The sequence below is a fragment of the Panthera onca genome, chromosome B4 (assembly GCF_046562875.1).
Source record: "Panthera onca isolate mPanOnc1 chromosome B4, mPanOnc1 haplotype 2, whole genome shotgun sequence".
Lineage (NCBI taxonomy): Eukaryota > Metazoa > Chordata > Mammalia > Carnivora > Felidae > Panthera > Panthera onca.
In genome coordinates this window covers 116,987,321-117,011,836 of record NC_138345.1, presented here as the reverse complement: position 1 = coordinate 117,011,836, position 24,516 = coordinate 116,987,321, and the positions used below count along the sequence as shown (strand labels likewise).

The following is a 24,516-nucleotide window of genomic DNA, read 5'->3' as shown; positions in this document are numbered from 1 at the left end:
AGGGCACAAGTGAGCAAGGGGCAGAGAGAGAGAGAGAGAGAGAGAGAGAGAGAGAGAGAGAGAGAATAGCAGGGCTCACCTGGAGCTTGTGTTTTACCCAAAGTGAGGCTTGAGCTCACCCAAAGCGTGGCTCAAGCTCACCCAATGTGGGACTCAAAACTCATGAGCTGTGAGATCATGACCTGAGCCAAAGTCAGATGTTTAATAACTGAGCCACCCAGGAACGCCAATTTGATGACATATATGTGTGGGTAAATCTTCAAAACCAAGTATATTGATTATTTCTTTGTAATCTTGATTTTTTAGTACATCATAGTATGTTAACATTTCATTTGATGTTTCCAATTTGTGAAATTGTGAAACCTGTTCATAAGTATTCTTACTCTCCTCTTGGGGTATATGGTAAGTATTCCTGCCAAATTAAAGGTGGGCATGGCCATGTGACTTGATTTAGCCATGAAGTGTGAGTAGAACAAGTGTGTGATACTCCTAGATGGAAACTTTAAATATTGAGTATGTACTTGGGGGGCCTGGGTGGTTCAGTCAGTTGAGCATCCACTCTTGGTTTTGGCTCAGGTCATGACCTCACGGTTTTGAGTTTGAGCCCAGCATTGGGCTTTGTGCTCTCTGTGCAGGCCTCCTTAGGATTCTCTCTCTCTGCCTGCCCCCTGCTTACACTGTTTCTGTCTCTCTTGAAATAAATAAATAAACTTAAAAAAAAATAGTATATACTTTGCCACACTGTCTCCTTCCTATGGTAGCTGCTACTTTAGCCTAGGTCCTTTAAGTCACCTCTCAATGAGCATTTAGCATAAAGGAATAAAATCTTAGTTATTTTGAGACATCAAGATTTGCTGGTGTCTGTTATTGTAGCATAACTTGGTTAAACTTCTATGATTGGTCTTAATATGATTTTTTGTAGGAACATTTATTGATCAAACATATGTCAGATAAAAACTATTCTCCCAGAGTATATATATCTTTTGAATTTCAGCTTAAGTGATTGTAATAATCAGTAAAGTTATGAAGAGTATCTGTTGGAATGATCAGTTGTGTCTTAATTTTATTCGTGAGCACAATAGTGTAGTGACAGGTATTAGACAATATTGGTAGGTTCGGAAAAGAAGGGAAGTTCAGAATGGAATGGTACCTATTCCAGAAGTGACCAGATTTCATACCTGATAACATTAAATATAGGCCATTTGTTTCAGAAAAGAAAGAAAGAAAGAAATCCTTTCTGAGCATAGTCCATTTTGGAAGCTCATCTGTTAAGTAAGTGAGTAGCCTGAGATTACACAGCTACTTATTGGCAGGACTGGGGAAGAAAAGTCAGCCCTTTTGACTCTAACCCTGTGTCCTTTTTATTATTAAAACATTTTCACTTATTCTCTTATAAGATTTTTAAACCACTCAGTCTTTAATTATGCCTTTCCTTTCATTCTTAGTTTTTTCCCCTAAACTTAATTTACGTTTTCCCACCAATTTGCACAGAATTGTGTTAATCACAATTTGCGGCTCATGACACGTTATTCTCACTGGTCTGTGCATGATTTTATCTAGAGTGTATTTATACATCAGTAAAGTAGTATCTGTGAATCCAACTTCTCAAACATTACCGATTGTTTACATCTTCTGTGTGTTCTTGCCTCTCCCTAAATGCTGGCTATCATTCTGAAATTTGTATTTCAGTCTTTTATGTTTCATAAAGATTTTATTATAAACACATTTACCTAAACAATGTATTTTTTTTTTTTTTTTTGGTTTTTGTTTATAAAACAAGTATGCTAAAAGGTAGTCTTCTGAATTTGTTTTTTTGATTTGATACAGTGTTATTAATATTCTTGTCGCATGTAATTGTCGTTCATTCATTTTTACCACTGTATATAGTCTTACATTCTGCAAATTTATCAGGATTTATCCATTTTCCTTATTACAGACATTTGGGTTGTTCCCAGTGTTACGCTGTTACAGACATGTTGCTGTGAGCATTTCTGTTCATATTTCTGGGTAAACGTGTATTAAAGTTTCTCTTGGATATGTGCCCAGAATAAGAATTATAGGATCATAGGGCATGTAATATTTAACTTTACAAAATGGTACCTAATTAATTTCCACTATTAATTATAATAATATATTGTATATTATATATTATATTAATCATAATTAATTTGTTAATATAAATTATATATTAATTTCCACTATTATAATACTGTTCATTTTTTTTTTCTTGACCAGGATTGCCAGAGGTTTACCAATTTTATTAATCTTTTGAAAGAACCAGGGAAACTATTTATGAGGTTTGTTGTAATGTTTTAGATAATCAATTGTCATGGTTTAAACTAAGGCTTAGCAGTGGAGGTAGAGGGTGGTGGGATGGAGAACTGTGACGGGTATGAAAATAGCACAGTCTGACTTGATCCAATTGGATATGCATTTGAGGGAATGGAAATTGTAAAGAATGACCTTTGAGTTTGTGGCCAAATATGAATCAAGAGTATAAATGTAGTTACTTTGTCTGATCTTGCAATTGCAAAGTGCCTAGATCAGTTTTGTTTCCATTAGTGTATGTGCCATTATTTTCCTATTTTAAAAATAAAGCTTTTAGGCGTATTGTTTTTTCTCTAATGCTTGGGGAAACATTTTATTTAAACTACTTTACCTTCCTCAAGAAGAACTTTGAAACTATTGTTCTAATATTATCACTAGTTGACTCTTCACCAAATAAAATAAGCTGGATTACTCTAGAGAGGATAGGTCAGGTACTACACAAAGCTGTAAACTCCCAGTGCTTCCTTTATTGCTTAAAAGTGTTAGTTTTCAAGGGATTAAGTAATGTAATTTGAAGCCCAGAATAATCAATAGTCTACTTCAACCTATTGTGGATCTACTTTGAGAAATACTTACATGCAAACCCATGATTAGGAGCTCTTATCACTTAATTGAGATAGACAATAGTAATTTGAATTGCCTTCTTTGTTTTTGAATTATAGTGGAGGAGTTTCAATTTTTTTGGAGTAGTAATATTTCACTAGCCATCAAAGATGATTTTCAAGGGTAGGAGATAATTGGCAGAGCAAGTGTTTTAAAAACAGTTTGTAGGGGTGCCTGGTTGGCTCAGTCAATAGAGCCTATGACTCTTGATCTCTGGGTAGTGAGTTCAGGCCCCACACTGGGCATGGAGCCTACTTAAAATTTAAAAAATTAAAATTAAAATTTATATTTTTCAGTGAACTTCTAGTTTTACAATATAATTTAAAGCATTTTTAAATCATAGAAAATATGGTAAAATTAATTTAGCTAGAGTGAATAATAATTTGACCCATTTACAAAGGAATAGATAAAAAGTAATGAAGTCTTACATTTTTCAGATACCTTTTTGTTTTCAAATCTTTTCTGCTTTTTCAGTGGGCCTTTTCCTTTTTGTGTATAACCATTTGTGTATCAAAATCACACACTACCTCAAATGATTACAATTGCTCTCTTGGTTCTGCTGTGAGTAAGCCCATTATTATCAAAAGCATCATATGACATTTCTAATAGATGACTTTCTGAATTCACTGAAACCAAACAGCTGTTTCAAACAAATGCCCTTTCTGTGGGGATTTATCATCTGCAAATCAATTTATTGTTATTTGTGATGAAAGTATTTACATTTTGAGTGATTTTTAAAAATCAGATTTTAATCATATTTTAAATTTTAATGTATTTTCCAACAATATAAGCAGAAATACATGTTAAAGAAAATAAAATACTTCTGGTGGAAAGCCAGAGGATTTGGGGATTATTTATACCAATGAATGTATTGAGATGCAACATTAATAAGCCTGTTAGAGATTTCTTGGTGACTGGTTTCGGTTTTGTCCAAGATGTTACTGAATCCAAGAGATAATGAATCAAGATGAGTAGGGATTTCACTTCATGTTCCAATATAGTGAACTAAAGGTCTTGATCTTTTCAGCCAATCAGATTGTTTTACATAAGTTATCAAATTGGTGAAGCAGTTTTCATGAAAAGTACAGTTTGAGTATTTTCTTTGTTGAATGAATTATTTGACTTTTGTAATAGTTTTAACAACATTTAGTGTATTAACCTGCATTACTGTCACTGGAGTACTGTAACTTTATTCTTCTGGAAATGATATACTACCTCCCCAAGACTAAGTTTCTTGTGGGCAGAGTTCATGTTTTATTTATCTTTCTGCCTTCATGCCACATATTGCCTAGGACATGATAGGGCCTCTGTGTGAGTGTTTATTGAATGAACGAATGAAACTTCTTAACATAAAAGGAAAAGCCTAAGCAGAGCCATCAGAATGGGACAGTGATCTAAAACTTTGCCAGTTAATAAATTGACTTTAAATAGAAATACTTCAGGTTATAAAAGATTACTAATCTCTGTTATTTACTTCATTCATTCATTCATTAGGCAGGTTTGGTGCCTATTGAGTGCTAGGTTTTGTACTAAATGCTGGGTTTTGTACTAAATACAACCAGTGAAAAAAACATTAAGTCCCTGCTCTCAAGGGGATTAAATTCTAGTGGAGGGAATCAGCAGTAAACCAGTATTTAGAATGTCAAGCAGGAAGACTATGGTGGAAATTAAAACAAGGAAGGGGGATAGAGTGTAACCTGGGTATAGAGTTGTCACTTTTATATAGGGTGACCAGGGAAGCGATGTCTGAGTAGAACCCGGAAAGAAGTGAGACTATCTGGGAGAAGTGCATTCCAGGCCAAGGAAGAGCAAGTACAAAGGCAGGATCAGCAAAGAGACTATGCTGTGCTGCTAGAATGGAGTAGGTGGGAGCAGAGAAGGATAAAAAAGGGGAATGGCAGACAGGTCATTTAGGACCTGGTAAGCCATTTAAGGATTTTGGCGTTAACTGTTGAGTAAAGTGCCATTTGTTGGAGGATTTTTAAGAAGAGAGATGATGTTAGTATGTATGACTTAGTATGTATGCTCTGGTTGCTACTGGTGGTCAATGGGGCAGGAAGGTGGTGGGGTGGGAGCAGGAAGAGCATTCAGGATGCTCTGAATATTCTAGGCAAAGAAATGATTGAGGTTGAGTTAAAATTTTAGCAGTTTAGGTGGTAAGGCATGGTCAGACTCTGGATCTATTTTGAAGGAAGGGCCTACGGGTTGGGTGATGCATTGATTTGTGGGATATGAAGAAAACCAGAACACATGATAGACTAGTAAGAGGAGCAGGGTTTAGAGGGAGTGGAAAATACATGTGTTATTTACTCCTTCATATCTGTCCCTCATGCTAGGCTTTAATTCTCTAGCTAGAATGGGAAAGAATTGCTTCCTAACTCTCTGGAAATTTGGTACTCTGGAAAGAAAACTCAGTTGGGATCCCTAAAGTGGCATTTTAAGACCTGATGCTCTCACTTTCAGATGCTTGGCCAAATCATTTTTTTGAGCCTCTTCAAGCTCTGTTTCCCTAGCCATAAAATGGATTGGCTCCTATAGTCACTGACATTCTTTCATTTATCACAATTTGTGTCTGATTCATTCTTTTTGGAGGTGTTTTGATGACTTCCCTTTATCCACTTAATAGTTGTAGGCATTCGTCACATTTCTGACCTTCCCTCTTATCACACAATTCTTCCTGGCTTTAATCAGTTTTATAAATGTCACTCTTAGGGGGCACCTGGGTGGCTCAGGTCATGATCTCACAGCCCATGAGTTTGAGCCCTGCGTTGGGCTCTGTGCTGACAGCTCAGAGTCTGGAGCCTGCTTTGGATTCTGTGTCTCCCTCTCTGCCCCTCCCCCAATTACACACACACACACACACACACACTCTCTCTCTCTCTCTCTCTCTCAAAAAAAAAAATAAATAAATAAACAAACATTAAAAAAAATAAATGTCACTCTCAGATCTATAAAGTGACTTTTTTTCTGAGTTGTGGACTCATTTAAGTTTGCTCCAGTAAGTTCAGTCTTGAATTCATTGCCCCCCCCCTCCAAATTTGCTCTTCTTCCTGAGCTCAGCAATTGGTAATTTCGATTATGTGATTTCTATTGTTAATAGCTGACCATTAGCCTTATTGAATTACTAATATTCAGTTTGCTAAGATAAGTTCATTGGAATGAAGTTTGGGAAGTTGCCTAGCAGATCTCAGTGTGATCCATGATCCTGAAACACTTTCAGGGAGCCTGCGAAGTCAAAACTTAATTTTTATAATACTAAAACATTATTTGACTTTTTAAAACTGTTGACATTTGCTCTGATGCTACATATGCAGTGGTCTATAAAACTACTAGCTCCTTATTTCAAATTGTAGCAGTGGCATTCTTTCCCTATGTGCATTTGCAAGGAAGGAAACAATTTCACTTAACAAGGTTTTTGATGAAGCAGTAAAATATATTAATTTTCTTAAATCTTATCCTTAGATACATGTCTTAATAGTCTGTAATGAAAAAGGTAGTGTAAAACATTTCTGCCTCATGGTACATTTAAAAGGATGATGCATAGCATTCATTTACATAAATAGACCTCTGTGACATAGTTGAAGGAGAAAAGCTGAAATACAATAGTAATAGGAAAACAGCCTAATGTGAGTCTGGACTCTGTTACAGCTTTAGTTTTATTTAGTTCACCAGTGGTATCAGATGTTTTGAGTGCAGAATCAAAGACTTGCCCTTCATTATGTCTTAGGGTCTGAGCACTTGTGAGACTCAAGAAATCTTCATGCTTTACAGCCCAGCCAACAGTTCATAAAACTGTAAGATGTCTTTCCGTTTCACAGCCCAACTGCTGGGATTTTGAGCAGCTGAGACATTTTCTTTTCTCCTTTGCTCCATCCCTGGCTTTCCTCTCTTCTGGAGAAAGCATTTGCCTGATACCCTGATGCCATCCTGTAGTGGGTGTGGCTTTGCACTTGGTGAAGGCCCTTGTCCTTTGGGGATGCTTTTCTCTTAGCTCTGTTGCCCTGTTGCCAGCATTTTGCACCCCTGCCTCCCTACTCCGCAGCTCCAGTATTTGGAAAACATCCTTTTGAGAAAGTGCAGATTTGCTTTGGGAATGAGGCTGCTAATGATTTTAATCTGTTGTGCCAGCCACTGTGCTTCCCTTAAAAGTTTGTTAAATGTTGGACTAATTTTTTCCTTCCGTAGCAGGTTCACTCTTCATTTCATCATGACCCCAGCTTCCTTTCATTACTGGAAAGGGCTTGTTCCTGTAGGAATTTAGTTTACTTATGTTTCTTTGCATCTCAGCTCTCTCTGAGATGATTTTATACTCTCTGTCTTGTTCTTGTTGTTGAGGTGGGAGCAATGAAAGTCTTTTGCAAGTTTCTATATCCTAACCATAAGCAGTAATCCAAATATTTACTCTCTTGTGTTCAAAATAATTGATATAGGTTGACTGTTCACAATGAAATTATTTAGCCAGTTCTTTTAATAAAATTCTACTAAAATAAGGTATTGGCCATATTTAAGCTTGATGAAAAACCAATGTAAATGTGTGCTGACACAGGAAAAAAAACCTTTTATTGTGGTAAAATACATAGAACATAAAATTGTACCATTAAGTGACATTAAATACGTTCAGAATGTTGTGTAATCATCACTATTGTCTATTTTCAGAGCATTTTCATCCCAAACAAAAATTCTGTACCCCTTAGGTGATAACTCCTCATTGCTCCCACCTTCTTACCCCTGCTAACCTCTATTCTGTATCTGTGCAGAATTTACCTAATCTAGATATTTCATATGAGTAGAATCATACAATATTTGTCCTTTTGTGTCTGACTTACTTCGTTTAGCATAATGTTTTCAAGGTTCATTCATGTTGTAACATGTATCAGAACTTTCCTTTTTTTGCAGAATAGTATTCTGTGTGCGTATGTTTCACATTTTGTTTATTCCACTTATGTTGTTTGTACCTTTTGTCTGTTAGGATTAATGCTGCTCTTGACACTAGTATTGAAACTAGCAATATACTAGCAGTTGAAAATTGCTGTTTTCAATTCTTTTTGGTATATCCCCAGGAGTGGAATTGCTGGGTGATATGGTTATTCTTTGTTTAACTTTTTGAGGAATCCCCAGACAGTTTTCCACAGTGGCTGCATATTTTAAGTTCCCACCAGCAGTGCGCCAGTGGTTTTATTTGTCCACATCCTCACAAACATTTGTTCTTTTCTTTTTGATCAACATTTGTTATTTTCTGCTTTTTATTTGTTTTGTAGTAGCCATCCTAGTAGATGTGCAGTGATATTTCATGGTGATTTTTATTTGCATTTCTCTATGAATAATGTTGAGCATCTTTTCATGGTACTTATTGACCATTTGTGTATCTTCTCTGGTGCAGTGTCTTTATAGTCCTTTGCCCATATTTTAATCATATTTGTATTTTGTTCTTGAGTTATAGGAGTTCTTTATTTTGGCTATTAAGCCCTTACCAGATAGATGATTTGCACCCATTTTCTACCTTTGTGCCAGTTGTAATTTAAGTCTCTTGATACTCTCCCTAGATGCTCAAAAGTTTTTAAATTCTAATGAAGTCTTTCTAATTTGTCTACTTTTCTTTTTTGTTCCCTGTGCTTTTGGTTTCATATTTAAGAAGTGATTGCCAAATCTAACGTCATGAATATTACCTCCATGCTTTCTTCTAAGAATTTTATAGTTTTAGCTCTTAGATTTAAGCCTTTGATCCATAGTGAGGTAATTCTTTGGCATAAGAGTCCAACTTCATTCTTTTTCATGTGAATAGATCCAGTTTTCCCAGCATCATTTGTTAAAAAGCACTATGCTTTCCCTACTGAATGATCTTGGCAACCTTGCTGAAAATCAGTTGATCATAGATATGAAAGTTTATTTCTGGGCTCAGTTCTGTTTCATTGGTCTTTGTGTCTATCCTTATGCCTATACCATGTTTTGATTATTGTGATTTTGTAGTAAGTTTTGAAATCAAGAAATGTGAGTCCTTCAACTTTGTTCTTTTACTTCAAGATTGTTTTGGCTATTCAAGGTTCCTTGGAATTCCGTATAAATTTTAGGATGGGTTTTTCTTTTTTTTTTTTTTTTTTTTTTTTAATTTTTTTTTTTTTTCAACGTTTTTTTTTTATTTATTTTTGGGACAGAGAGAGACAGAGCATGAACAGGGGAGGGGCAGAGAGAGAGGGAGACACAGAATCGGAAACAGGCTCCAGGCTCCGAGCCATCAGCCCAGAGCCTGACGCGGGGCTCGAACTCACGGACCGCGAGATCGTGACCTGGCTGAAGTCGGACGCTTAACCGACTGCGCCACCCAGGCGCCCCTAGGATGGGTTTTTCTATTTCTGTAAAAATACCATTGGGAGTTTGATAGGGATTGCATTGAGTCTATAGATCATTTTGGGTAATACTGTCATCTTAATATTAAGTTTTCTAATACATGAATACAGAATACCTTTGCATTTATTTAAGTCTTCTGTTTAGGTCTTCTTAAAGCAACATTTTGTAGTTTTCAGTGTACAAGTCTTGTGCTTCCTCATTTAAAGTTTTTCCTAAGTATTTCATTGTTTTTTATGCTATGTAAATGTCCTTTTCATGTATTTGTTGCAGATATACAGAAATGGCAACTGATGTTTGTTTATTTTGTATCCTTCACCTTTGCTGAATTCATTTAGTAGCTCCAACAGGTTTTTATATGTGATTCTTTAGGGTTTTCTACATATAAGGTCTTATCATCTGTAAATAGAAATAGTTTTATGTCTCCCTTTTCAAGTATGATGCCGTTTATTTCTATTTCTTGCCCAATTGCTCACGCCAGAACTTCCAGTATTATGTTGAATAGGAGTAGTAAAAGTGGGCATTTTTGTCTTGTTCCTGATCTTAGGGGAACAGTTTCCAGTTTTTCACCTTTGCATATAATGTTAGTTGTGGTTTTTTCATATATGACTTTAATCATGTTGAGGAAGTTCCCTTCTATCCCTACTTCATTGAGTATTTTATCATTAAAGGGTATTGGATTTTGTTAAATGTTTTTTTTTTTTTTCTGCATTAATTGATGTTCATGTCTTTCATTCTGTTAATGTGTTATTACATTGATTATTTTCTCATATTGAACCTCCTTGCCTTCTGGGGATAAATCTCATTTGAGTCATAAGTGTGATCCTTTCAGTACTTTGCTGAATTTGGTTTCTTAGTATTTTGTTAGGGACTTCTACTCTGCAAATGAATTGGAGAATGTTAGTAGTTTTAGTATTACTATTTTAGTATTTTATTAGTAGTAGCCTGTAGTTTTCTTGTGGTGTCTTTGTCTGGCCTTGCTATCAGGGTAATACTGGCCTCATAGAATGAACTTGGAAGTAATCACTTCTCTTTAGCTTTTTGGAATATTTTAAGAAGGATTCTTATTAATTCTTCTTTAAATATTTGGTAGAATTTGTTAGTCAAGCCATCTGTTCCTGGGCTTTTCTTTGTTACAAGTGTTGATTACTGATTCAAACTGCTTATGTGTTTGTTCAGATTGTCTATTTCTTCTTGAGCCAGTTTTGGTAGTTTGGTCGTTTCCAGGAATTTGTCCATTTCATTAAGTTATCCAGTGTGGTGTTCAGCTGTTCATAGTAATTTCTTATAATCCTTCTTATTTCTGTGTAGTTGATGGGTTGTCATCACTTTCATTTCTGATTTTAGTAATTTAAGTTCTTTTTTTTCTTAGTCAATCTAGCTAAAAGTTGATTTTGTTGAAGGGTTTTTTTTTTCCCCTCAAAGAACCAACTTTTGGTTTTGTTGACTTCCCATTGTTTTTTCTGATCTCTGTTTACAGTATAATCTTTATTATTTCTTTTTGCTAGCTTTGGGTTTCATTTGCTGTTTGTTGATTTAAGATCTTCTTTTATTATAGGTTTTACAGCTGTAAATTTCTTCCTAGCATTGCTTTTTCCTATATCCCATAAGTTTTGATATGCTGTGTTTTGTTTTCATTTGTTTCAAGGTATTTTCTAATATCTCTTGTGATTTCTTCTTTGACCCATTGGTTGTTTAAGAGTTATGCTGTTTAATTTTCACATATATGTAAAATTTTCATTTTTTTTCCTGTTACTGATTTCCAGTTTCATTTTATTGTGATTGGAAAACATACTTTGCATGATTTGCATCTTTTTAAATTTATTAAGACGCCCTTTGTGGTCTTACTAATAAGTATCATGGAGAATGTTCCATTGGCACTTAAGAAGAATGTGTACTCTCCTGTTGTTAGGTGGAGCATTCTATATATGTCAGTTAGATCTAATACATTAGGTATCTAGTGTTGTTCAGGTCCTTTATTTCTTTTATTGATCTTATATCTGGCCCTTCTGTCCAGTGTTGAAAATGGGATATTGAAATCTCCCAATTATTATGATTGTAGAACTATCTTTTTTTTTTCATTTGTGTTAGTTTTTACTTAATATGTTTTCAAGCTTTGTTTTTAGGTATGTATATGTTTACAGTTGTTATATATTAATTTTTTATTAATATATAGTGCCCTTCCTTATCTCCTGTAACCTATTTTAATTATTTTAGTCTATTTTGCTTGACAAAAATATAGTAATTCCAGCTCTTTTAGTTACTGTTTGCATGAAATACCTTACTCTGTCCTTTTACTTTCAATCTCTTTGTGTCTTTGTATCTAAAATACATCTCTTATAGACAATATACAGATGGACCATATTTAAAAAAATCCATTCTGTCAATCTCTGCCTTTCAGTTGAAGAGTTTAATCCATTTACATTTAAAGTAATTACTAATAAGGAAGGATTTACGGTTTTGATTTATTTTCTGTGTCTTGTTTTTTGTTCTTCAATTCCTCCATTATTGCCCTGTTTTTGCACAGTTGATGTTTTGTAGTGTACTTTTCTGATCTCCTTCTTTTTTCCTTTTCTGTAATACTTTTTAATTAACTTCTTAATCATTACTTGGGAACTACAATTAATATCTTAAACATACATGAAACTAGTTTTTATAGTAGTTAGTTCAATAGTATATAAACACTGATCTGTTTATCCCTTTCTTTCCTCCTTTATATTGCTCTTGTGACAGATTGCCTCTTTATACATTATGTGCCCATTAACATAGATTTATCATTTTTCTATGTGTGTACTTTGCCCTTTAAATCATAGGAAAAGGGAGAAAAAAGAGAAGCTACAAATCAAAAGTACAATTATACTGTCTTTTGTAAGTACATATGAACTTACTTTTACTGATGTTCTTTATTTCTTCTTATGACTTTGAGTTACTGTCTAGTGTCCTTTCATTTTAGGCTGAAACTGTTCCTTTAGCATTTTTTGTATGGCAGGTCTATTACTAATGAACCTCCTTAGCTTTTGTTTATCTGGAAATGTCTCAATTTCTCCTTCATTCTTGAAGGATACTGTTACGAGATAAGATTTTTCTTTCTTTCAGACTTTAAATACATCATTTCCAGTGCGGCCTGATCTTCGCGGTTGCTGATGAGACATTAGTTGTTAACGTATTGAGTATCACTTCTGTGGGTCCAGTTACTTTTTTCCCTTGCTGCTTGCAAGATTCTTTCTTTGTCTTTGGGGTTTTACACTTTGAATACAAAATATCTTGGCATGGATCTCTTTGAGTTTATCCTTCTTGGAGTTTGTTGAGATTCTTGGATGTGTATATTCATGTTTTCCTCAGATTTTTGAAGTTTCAACTATTATTTTTTCGGTTATCATTATTTTTGTCTATGACTCCTGTGATGCCTATGGGGGTACATAGGTACCTCAGGCTCTGTTTGTTTTTCTTCATTCTTTTTCTTTTTGTTCCTCAGACTTGATAATTTTGACTTTCTTAAAGTTTCCTGATCCTTTTATTTCCTGCCTATTTAAATCTGTTGAACCCTACTAGTGAATATTTCATTTCAGTTATTGTACTTTTTTTCAGTTCTGGAATTTCTTTTGGTTCTTTTTTATAATTTGTCTCTTTGTTGATATTCTCCTTTTTCTCGTATATTGTTTTCCTTATTTCCTTTTTTTCTTTTCTTTTCTTTTTTTTTTTTTTTTGTTGTTATTATTGGGTTTCCTTTAGCCCTTTGAGCGTATCTAGGACAGTTGATTTAATATCTTGGACTATAAGTTCCAAATTCTGGACTTCTTCAGGAATGGTTTCTGTTAATTTTTTTTAATTGTGAATGGGCCATGTTTTCTTGTTCGTTTGTATGCTTTGTAATTTTTTGTTGAGGCCAGGACATTTATAATGTAGTAACTCTGGAAACCAGATTCTCCCTCTCCACAGGTGTTTCTTTGATTTTCATTGTTCGGGCTATTCCCATCCATTTGTGACTTTCCCAAACTATTTTTGCAAATATATATTCTTGGTTGTATGTGATCACTGAAGTTTCTTTCCTGTTATCTTCGCAGTTAGCTATTGGCCTGATGAAGATTTTCTTTAATATCTGGCTCAAACAACAAAGAAGTATTGCTGTCTCTTAAATCTTCCAACAGATGCTGTTGTGAGGAGCCCCTGCAGCCTGAAAGGGCTTAAAGGAAGGCATGTGTCTGCACTGTGCCAGTCTCTGATCTGCCTGACTGACCGAAAAGTTCAGCCCCCAATTTTTTGATGTCAAGATTCCCAATTGTCTGCCCTGGCACCAACCAGCTGCTCTAGGAGTGATGGACAGGGCTGAGGAATGGGCAGTGTTGATGGGTTTGCAGGTGTGGTTCTCCTAGCAGTCTCTCCCTTTTAGCAAACACTCAGGGTTGTTTTAAGTGTCCAGTCAGGTTCTAGAGTCCTTAAATAGTTGGTTCTGTTTTGGGTTTTTTTTTTTCTTCCCACTGTACTGGTTGTTTTGGGTGGAGGGACGAACCCCAATAGCTTCCTACTATGACATTTTTCATCTCGTGGGTCACGGTATTCTTGTATTTATTGTCTTTCTAATGTGTTTATATGGATAGAGGAAAGTTCTTAGGTTTCTTTTTTCTGGTTTGTGTGCTTGACTGTACTGTCAAAGGAAAAGAATTGTCTTCAGATTTTAACACATAAAGGATTAAGATATTTAAGTGTTTTGGGGGAAAAATATAAAGTATGAACTTTTATTTCAGTGCTCTGTCAGTATTTTGTATAGTAACTTCATATTTTATGTAAATAAGAAATTTGTTTCTAGTGAAAAAATTTAATGTTTTTAAATGTTAGTTATTCCTCATTAAGTATGGTTAGCTTACACGTTTGGCATTGGATGTTTATTATGATTTAATTATTGATGGATAAACAGTAGAAAATTTGCTTACAAACCACCTAATGTGTTTACCTTATTTATAATAAGTTTAATTTAAAGCCAGTCACTACAGAAAATGATATAAAGAAATACATGAAGCTGTCTTTATTGTGAAATCATATTACTCTACATGATATTTTAGAATGTTGGTCTGCCTTTGTAAAATTGGATTTTAATCCAAACTTTAAAATGCTCAATTTGTTCTGCATGTAAATTTTGCTTCTTTACCTAAAGAAAAGTCATTTAGGCATTTTAAAAGCAATCTGCAGCTTTTCCCTCAACCTTCTGTAGTTATTAACAAGAAATTGTTTTGATCTCTCAAAGACATAAGCCAAAAATTGCCACTCTAATAAATTCTTCACTATTAAAGAAGTTTGAATCAGTCCAAAGAGGGTTTTTTTTGTTTTTTGTTTGTTTTGTTTTTGTTTTTGTTTTTGTTTTTGTTTTTTTTACCAGAAGTGCCAAAGGGGCCACAATATGACACCATTTTTGCAGGTAAATACCCATAGTAGAGGATCTAGTTTGGGAGTGTTCACAGCTTTACAGCTGTTGTCTTTAAAAAAAAAAAAAAAAAAAAAAAGTGTACATATGTATCACCCATTCTGAGGACAAAACTCAGTTGGCATTCCAGAGTGGTTTTCTGTATTCTTGTAAGTAAATAAAATGGTTACATTTCCACAATTAAAAAAAAAAAAAGAAAAGTTTTTTTAATTTAACAGTGGACAGTCCCAGATCAGGGTTAGCCCCAGATGATAAAGTAAGATAACACAAAACAATTCAGGTTTTTTTTTTAAGTACTTGTAGTTGGACACTGATTTTGAACTTTTTCAGTTTGTGTGTGTGTGTGTGTGTGTGTGTGTGTGTGTATAGAGTGTGTGTGTGTGTATAGAGTTATATGCTGTCATTCTGAATATCATTTATTGCCCTTTTACCTTTTTAATTTTATCTAGCTATGACAAAAAGCTCGAGATATTTTTGAGAGCTACAAAAGCATAAACATTTTGCATACATACACAAATGTATGTACATATTTGAATGGGGATATATGTGCATATATATGGAATGTGTGTGTGTGTGTGTGTGTGTGTGTGTGTGTGTGTGCACGCGCGCGTGCATACATACATGGTAAGTACAGTGAGTGAAAAAAAAACTAAGAATAAAGGAATAGAGAGTGTCAGGAAAGAGCCCTCTGAAGATTAGCATGTATGCTGAAATTTGAGCATTTACAATAGTTTATTATGTAGTTAAGTCTTTAAAATATTAAAACAATTGTAGAGTTTTTGTTTAGGGTTTATTTTATTTTATTTTTAAAAAAATTTTTTTAGCATTTATTTATTTTTGAGACAGAGAGACAGAGCATGAACGGGGGAGGGTCTGAGAGAGAGGGAGACACAGAATCTGAAACAGGCTCCAGGCTCTGAGCTGTCAGCACAGAGCCCGACGCGGGGCTCGAACTCACAGACTGCGAGATCATGACCTGAGCCGAAGTCGGATGCTCAACCGACTGAGCCACCCAGGCGCCCCTGGTTTATTTTAAATTATAGTGCTTTTTTTTTTTTTTTTTAATGTTTTATTTATTTGTGAGAGAGAGACAGCGTGCCAGCGGGGAAGGGGCAGAGAGAGAGGGAGACACAGAATCCCAAGCAAGCTTCAGGCTCTGAGCTGTCAACACAGAGCCTAACGTAGGACTCGAACCCACAAACTGTGAGCTCATGACTTGAGCTAAAGTCAGATACTTAACCGACTGAACCACCCAGGTGCCCCTATAGTGCATTTACTTTTAAGGTGAAAATAACTTATTTAGTGGCATGAATTAAATATAAAGCTAAAAATTTAGGCATTTTACCATAAATCACATTTAATATTCATGAAAATGATAGTGTAAAGATGCCAACAACCCCAAGTAAAAGTTTTACCAGGTAAAATATTGTAGACAAGTTCTTGAGGGTTTTGATTTGAAGAAATCAGTAATTTAGCACTGCTTTATTACAATGCTGTAGAAAATAATCAACCTGAAACCTAATGTAAATAATTTTTACTTCTCAAAATTGTTTTTATTGTAGCATTATATGTGTTTTTGTTATCACCTAATGAGGGAAAATGTTGATATGTATAATTCTACCTAATGGTAATTAGAAATGTCAAGGAATATATCTAATTTGGGAGTACTTTTTCTTTAATACTGATCTAGGCTGTGACAATGGAATTCTTTAACTTCTGTGTTTACTGATCATGTTGATGTAATTAAAGGGTTATACTATGGATAATAAAAAAAAGGATCTTTTTGAAGATGTGGTTTTGAAAATTTTATAGTAAGATTTAGCTTTATAAAGTGAAGTATTTTCTCTTGCTAATATGAACTAGAAATGTGTGTCTTATTCCTGATGGAATAGAAAATACCTAAAGTTATTTTATAGATGAGAATTTTCTTGATGGGAAATAAGGGCAATGAATACTATTCAAAGTTATAAATATATAGAATGTCTTTTGATACATTGTCAAATGCATTCTGTGAAGAAAAGTTTAAGGCTTATGTGATTTCCTTTTTTATTACTTATTTATTTATTGAAAGAAAGTACATGGGAGCATGAGTGGAGAAGAGGGAGAGGGGTAGAGAGAATCCCAATGAAGTTCCACACCTAGCATGGAGCCCTGTGTGGGGCTTGACTTCACAGCAGTGAGATCATGACCTGGGCTGAAATCAAGAGTTGGATGCTCAACCAACTGAGCCACCCAGGTGCCTCAATTCCTTTTTTAAGTTGTACTCACTTAAAACCACCAAGATCAATTAGATGTTTTATATCAGCATTTGCCAATAGAAATATGTGGATCCCATACTTAATTTAAAAATATTTTGCATGTATATTTTTTAAAAGTACAATTAATTTTAGTAATACAGTTTACATAACCAAATATGTCTAGAATTATTTTATGTTATCCATATAATAATGAGTTAGTTATACATGCTTTTAAATCTAGTTTGTATTTTACATTTACAGTACAAGGCAGTTTGAACTAACCACTTCTCAAGTGGTCAGAATGGGATGTTACCATATTATGTGAATTAATTCTGTAATAACATCAGAAGTTTGTTTCATTCTTATTTGTCATCTGAAATAGGAGGCAAGTACCGTGGTCAGCAGACTTTCAAATATGATATGCAAGATTCGAAAGTGGTGATATCTATATAGTTTGATAGACATTGGTGACCACGCCACTACGTTTGATAATTTTGGAGTTGAAAACTTGGTAGTTGTGAGCTACCAGCCCTTAAGAGTTTTTGTTTGGACATATAGGTTTTTTGAAGGAGTGTGGTGGCAGGGGTGGGGGGCGGGAGGTTCCTAAGACTGTCTGCAGGCTTGGTGTTTTGCTCAAAGGAAACAAATCAGAGAAAAGCAGAGAGAAAAAACTCGTGATTATGATTTGTTACAGTGAAAAGATACAAATTAAAATCAGCAAAGGGAAAAGTGTGTGTAGGATGGAGGCCAGGTGTAAGATTTTAGTTGTCCTTTCCCGGTGGAATTGCATGGATAATGCTTCCTTCTACCAGCCACTTTGTATGACAACATATGCAAAGTGTTGTCAACCAGGAAAGCTTACCTGAGTCTTGATATCCGGGGTTTTCATCAGGGATCATTTACATAGGCAGGAAAGTACCCATATGACTATCTTAACTACTCAGTCTGTAGCTTCCCTTATCCCTCCTCTCCTCTGAGGTCCTACTGTGGCCCAGACCTCAGGCATACAAAAACAGAATTTACCATAAGTTACATCATTGACATAAGTTACCTGGCCCAAGACCTCAGGTATACAAAGAGACTTACCAGGCAGAATATTCCAAGGGCTCAGAAGTTATTTCCCAGGAGTCTTCACAGGCAAGTCCTTTCTTTGGGATGTGCAAGGTTTGAGCCCCCAAGCTTGTTAGATTTTCCTTTTTACTGCACAAGGTGATTTGGATTTTGACAAAGGAGAGTGTCTCTAGTATAAATTCTTACAAAAACAAAAGGGTAGGTGAGATAGGCCATAGCTCAATTTGCCTTAAATATCTAATGTTTTAAGACAAATGGCATGGATTACTAACTGTCAAGGCAGAAATATGTTAGGGCTCACTGAGATGTAAGGAATCTAGCATTTAGGACCCTACAGTAACAGGTTTCTTAGTTGGAATCAACACTTACAGTTTACTGATTGCCTCCTATAAATTCACCTTGCTTGGTGAGATACATATATTATCTATTTTACTTATTTTTTATTAAAATTTTATTTGAATAGACACAGTGTTAAATTCGTTTCACATCTACAACATAGTGATTCAGCATCTCCATATGTTATGCTGTGCTCATCACAAGTGTAGCTACCTTCTGTTACCATACAATACTATTACAATATGTATTCCCTATGCTGTACCTTTTATTCCTGTGACTCATTCATTCCATGATAGAAAACCTGTATCTCCTACTTTCCTTCACCCATTTTGCACTTCCCTTCCTCCCTACCCCATCCCCTCTGGAAACCATCAGTTTGTTCTCTGTATTTATAGGTCTGATTCTGCTTTTTGTTTATTCATTTGTTTTTTTAGATTCCACATATAAGTGAAGCTATACAGTATTTGTCTTTTCCTTTATGACTTGTTTCACTTAGCATAATACCCTCTAGGTTTATCCATTGTTGTTGAAAGTGGAAAAATTTCATCCTTTTTTACGGCTGTGTAATATTCCGTGTGTGTGTGTGTGTGTGTGTGTGTGTGTGTGTGTGTGTGTGTGTGTACACACACGTACTAAGTCTCCCTCTGAGAACTACTTGACATGTAGGGAACAAACCGCTTTCAAGGCATTGTAGAGCCTTGAAATCAGTCATAACTTGAGTCAAGGTCCAGGAGAAAAGGGAGATAGACATATTCCATGCTACTTTCCCTTTTGAGGCATTTTCAAACTCTCAGGTTACTTTGGATAAGAGGATAGAAGCTGAACATTGTAGAAGAGATGAGCAAAAAGCAAGGAAGTTGAGTGGAGTTTTCAATAGTTTTTTGTTATTGTTGTTCTAGCCTTAGGTTTGCAGCTGGAATCCTTTGAAAGGGGGCACACCATAAGAGTGGGAACAAATCAGAGGTAGGCCAGTCTTCACAGTGTTTGAAACCCTGTCTCATGCCAGCTCAGTCCTTGATTGGATTTAGGTGATCTGCTCCTACTCTGACTGTTTCTAGAAAAAAATTAAATCATTTCTGGAAGAAGGTAACATCATCTAGAGCCTCTATATTTATCCATACATATTTTCATGCAACCATTCACATACAATGTGTAACATTAAATAAAGAATTACTAGGCACACACATCAACATAGAAAATCAACAATAGATATAGGGATAAATCAACAATAGAAATAGGTTATGCATAGGCTATGCAGACTCTGAAGTTACATACAGGAGCTTTAAAATACTATAATCTATTCATGAAAATAGATGGCAAGGTGGAGAATTTGACTAGAGAACTGGAATCTGTAGAAAAGAACTAAGTAGAAATTCTAGAACTGAAAAATACAGTAACTAGGGCACTGAGTGGCTCAGTTCATGAAGCATCCGACTCGAGTTCAGCTCCAGTCATGATCTCCAAGTCATGAGATCGAGCCCTGAGTCAGGCTCCACACTCTCTTCCTTTCTTTCCCTGCCTCTCCCCTGCTCACATTCTCTCTCTTTAAGATATATATATATAGTAACTAAAATTAAGAACACAATAGATGGTTTTAACTGCCAGTTGGACACAGCTGAAAGAGGATTAGTCAACTGGAAGATAACGTAGTAGAAAATATTCAGGACCATGGATTTGTCCTTTTGGTGTCATGACCAAACTAAGCTAAGGAACGGGTTTTTCAGTATCTCACCAAAAAAATATCCATTGTTTTAGAGCGTAAGGATAAAAAAAAAGCCCTTTTGAAGTGTAAGTACAGTTTTTTGCTATTTTAATGTGTGTGGTTTTTATATTTTTGTTATAGGTTTTTAAAATAAGTATGTAAAAAGTAGTTGGTAAAATATAATATTGTCACAAATTTCTACTCGAAAGCCTCCCCTCAGCCTTTGAGCAAACAAAAATTATTCATATAGTATCTTATGGAGAATTCACATGTTCAGCGTACTCAGCTATGTAAATAGACCTTAGAATGAGAAAATAAGCAAAAATATTTAGATTCAAAATAGATACCCAGAGCTGGATGGTAAAATATGTATTTTAGCATAGGGGAGCTCTTACTTTTAGTTGGGCTAATGGTTATAATATGTTTGGTAATCTTGTGAAATTGTTCATCCCAAGTAAGAAATAGTAAATTAGAAAAGAAGTTACAGGTAAATTATTGAGGGATTTGTTTTGGCAGTAAATACCTTGTTTGATTTTATCTGAGACTCTGCTATGAATCATACCTTTGCTGTATGTACCACTAAGAAAAAAGAGGCTGTCAATTATGTCAATATTTTGATATCCTTTAATTATAGGATGCATCCTAATTTCAGAGATGTTAAAATGTGAAGGAAAAGGTAATCTTAGTTTTAAATTTTAGTTGTGTCATTTATTGTTTGTTTGGCTTTGGTCAGAGAACTTCTTTGAACCTGAAATAAGTGAAAATAAGTAGTGTAGTCTAGTCTTTAGAGTTAGGAAAACTAAATGAATTAAGAAATATAAAAGTGTCACGTATGGGGTATGCATTTTATACTATTAATTTGGCTTTCATTACTTCCTTCTAAAACTTGGCATTGTTACGGTAACAGGAAGGGGTTCCTGACAGCTAACCAAGGCCGGGGGGGGGGGGGGGGGGGGCGGGGGCGGAAACAGCAAAGATGTAAGATATTGGTTAAATAAGAACTTAAAAAAAATTCCTGTTGGAGCCATTTAATGAGGTTCCAATATCATTCTTTATCTCTCCCCACCCCCTCTACCCCACCTATTATGTACATACATACGTACATACGTATGTATGTATGTAGGCTCCACGCCCAGTATGGAGTCCAGTGTGGGGCTTGAACTCATGACCCTGAGATCAAGACCTGAGCTGAGGTCAAAAGTCAGATGCTTGGGGCGCCTGGGTGGCTCAGTCGGTTGAGCATCCGACTTCGGCTCAGGTCATGATCTCGCGGTCCGTGAGTTCGAGCCCCGCATCGGGCTCTGGGCTGACAGCTCAGGGCCTGGAGCCTGTTTCGGATTCTGTGTCTCCCTCTCTCTGACCCTCCCCCATTCATGCTCTGTCTCTCTCTCTCTCAAAAATAAATAAACGTTAAAAAAAAATTTAAAAAAAAAAAAGTCAGATGCTTAACCAACTATGCCACCCAGGCGCCCCTGGCATCCCCCATTTATATATAAAGATATCACTGACTGTTTCCAATGTGGTGATTGATATTTATAATAATGGTACCTATGCATCAAAATCATTCTGATATTTTTATTTTATTTATTTTTAATTTTTTTAAACATTTATTCATTTTTGAGAGAGAGCGAGAGCATGGCAGGTGGGGAGATAGGGAGACACAGACTCTGAATTGATATTTTTATTATATTGGTTTTTAAAAAGCACATTTTAGGAAAATTTCTAATCGTCCTAAATTCATTTGTTATGCTTAAAACCTCTATCTTTATTTAGTTTTGTAGAATTCCTGCTCTTCTGATGGTGCTGCATAAATATAGCATTAATCAGAATGAGTGGATCTTTTTGTTTTTTATTTTTATTTGTTTTTTTTTTTTAACGTTTATTTATTTTGAGAGAGAGAGAGCGCGCAAGAGCAGGTGAGGGGCAGAGAGAATCCCAAGCAGGCCCCATGCTGCCAACACAGAGCCCAATGCAGGGCTTCAACTCACAAATGGTGATATCATGACCTGAGCGGAAGTCGAGAGTCAGACGCTTAATTGACTGAGCCACCCAGGTGCCCCAGAGTGAACGAATCCTTTTAAAGAAGGGGTTGGATAAAGAAGATGTGGTTTGTATATACAATGGAATACTACTTGGCAATGAGAAAGAATGAAATCTGGCCATTTGTAACAACATGGATGGAACTGGAGAGTATTATGCTAAGTGAAATAAGTCAGGCAGAGAAAGACAGATACCATATGTTTTTACTCATATGTGGATCCTGGGAAACTTAACAGAAGACCAGGGAGGAGGGGAAGGGGGAAAAAAAGTTACAGAGAGGGAAGGAGGCAAACCATAAGAGACTTTTAAATACTGAGAACAAACTGAGGGTTGATGGGGGTTGGGGGAGAGGGGAAAGTGGGTGATAGGCATTGAGGCACCTTTTGGGATGAGCACTGGGTATTGTATGGAAACCAATTTGGCAATAAATTATATATATATACATATATATATATATATGTATATATACGTATATATATATATATATATATACGTATATATATATAAAATAAGGGGTTGGACTTTGTGATGTTTGGTGGACATGAAAATTCCTTATTATATTCCTAGTTTGAAGATTGCCAGTAAATTCTGAATGACATTTTCCTTGAGCTTTAAAATATTTTATAGCCTTAATTTTGTGTTCATTCTCTTCTGTTCTTTCAGGAATTTTCAAGTCACATTCAGTTGATAGGATGAAAAAATTCAAGAGAAGGCTATCCCTCACTCTTCGAGGAAGCCAAACTATTGATGAATCATTGTCTGAATTGGCGGAACAAATGACTATTGAAGAAAATAGCAGCAAGGATAATGGTAAATATTTGGGGGCTGGGGAGGAGAGGGAAGAGAGATGCTTCCCCCTTTTAATTACTTTGCAAAGTGTAAGCTTTCTTTTCTGATAAGTTCCTGTTAGCTTCCTTTTGTTTATTTCTTTGTCTTGTTCTCTGGTTCTTAGGAAACGGAAGACAACATAACTTTTTCTTGCTTACTTACTGGAGCAGTGTTACTTACTCCACTAGTACTACTTGAAACCTCCTCCTGGTCTCTAACCCTTGTGGATTCTTCTGTCCCATTTATCTTTCCATTTTTCATTGGCTCTTAAATAAGAATACCTTATATAATATTATCCTAGTTGTTAAATAACTATTTTTAAGTTAACCTAAGTTAATACAGCTTAAAAGTATATAGTAAGTTTGTGAAATTCCTGTTTGGGGCTTCATCATAGTTTTAGAACATTATATATGCATATTGACTAGATGACAAGGTTCATCACGTGAGTGAATTATACTCATATTTACTGCAGAATCTGTTCATAGTATTGAGAGCACTTGATAGGCATGTAACATTTCACATTTGGTAGTTCTTTTTACAGTGTAAAGCAGTAGTTCACATATGTTGACATAAAATGAAAAGAGCTCGTTAAATTGAACAGATTAAAATGTAAAATCCTGATGAAATTTACAGAGCAAGGTTACATATTCCAAAGTGAAACAGCCCTAGGGATGTCATAATAATATCCAGGAAGGGGTTACCGGAATGGCTGCCAGTATATCATGATGCACACGTTCTATGACAAGCCTTTCTTTCCTGTGCCTAAAATTCTTCTGTTAGAGATTTGTGGCAGTGGGTGAACGCATGAATACCTCTGCCCCCTGAATGCAAGTGTCCTTGTTGTGAGAGAGGGAAAAGTATAAGGGAAAGGGCTCCGGACTTCAAGTTAAAAGTCATAGATTGGAATTTGGGATACACTAACACTTACTTACTAGTTAATATGACTCTGAGTAACTAATTGATCCTACTCAGGCTTTAGTTGATCAGGGTCATTATTTACTCAAGTTTATCTGGCTGATTGTAATATGAGAGAGAAGACATAGATGAATTCAGTAGAAAATACATTTTTAAATCATAATTTGAATATAACTTCTGTGTAGGAGGGGGACACATCTTGCATTTGGGTCAAAACTCAAAGACAATTTTATAATGTCTTACTTTTTTTCTTCTTGCCAAGAGCAAAATCCTTACTTCCCTCAGACCCTCTTTGAATTTTTGGTATTTTCATTAAGCCCTGAGTATTTGTTCTTATGATCAAATAGTCTTGCAAGCACACTGTACATCTTGATAGGTTCTGGGTCAGCTTCTTAATGGGTATTTGACTATAAGACAAACCTCTCCTTAAAAAAAAGAAGGCACCTGGGTGGCTCAGTTGGCTGAGCATCTGACTCTTGATTTCAGCTCAGGTCATGATCCCACAGTGCGTGAGACTGAGCTCTGTGTCGGGTTCTGCGCTGACAGCGTGGAGTCTGCTTGGGATCCTCTCTCTCTTTCTTTGCCCTTCTCCCACTTGTGCTTTCTCTCTCAAAGTCAATAAACTTTAAAAAAAAAAAAGAAGAAGAAGAATTTGGATCAAAGAAATGGACATCCTTCTTGGAGAGCTAATTAAT

The 24,516-nt window shown here is 35.4% G+C and overlaps 1 protein-coding gene across 5 annotated transcripts in view; it reads left to right on the top strand.

Moving 5' to 3' along the window:
* Positions 1–24,516, top strand: part of CDK17 (cyclin dependent kinase 17) — a 115,599-nt gene that overhangs the window by 48,791 nt on the left and 42,292 nt on the right. For 3 of the 5 annotated variants that reach the window (XM_078449582.2, XM_078449578.2, XM_078449579.2), the window contains one exon: positions 22,742–22,888. In XM_078449582.2, coding sequence (XP_078305708.1) covers positions 22,771–22,888 — 118 coding nt within the window. In that variant the 5' untranslated portion in view covers positions 22,742–22,770. Of the gene's footprint in view, positions 1–298; positions 1,273–22,741; positions 22,889–24,516 lie in introns of those variants that run through there. The other 2 variants (XM_078449580.2, XM_078449581.2) reach the window with 2 other exon arrangements.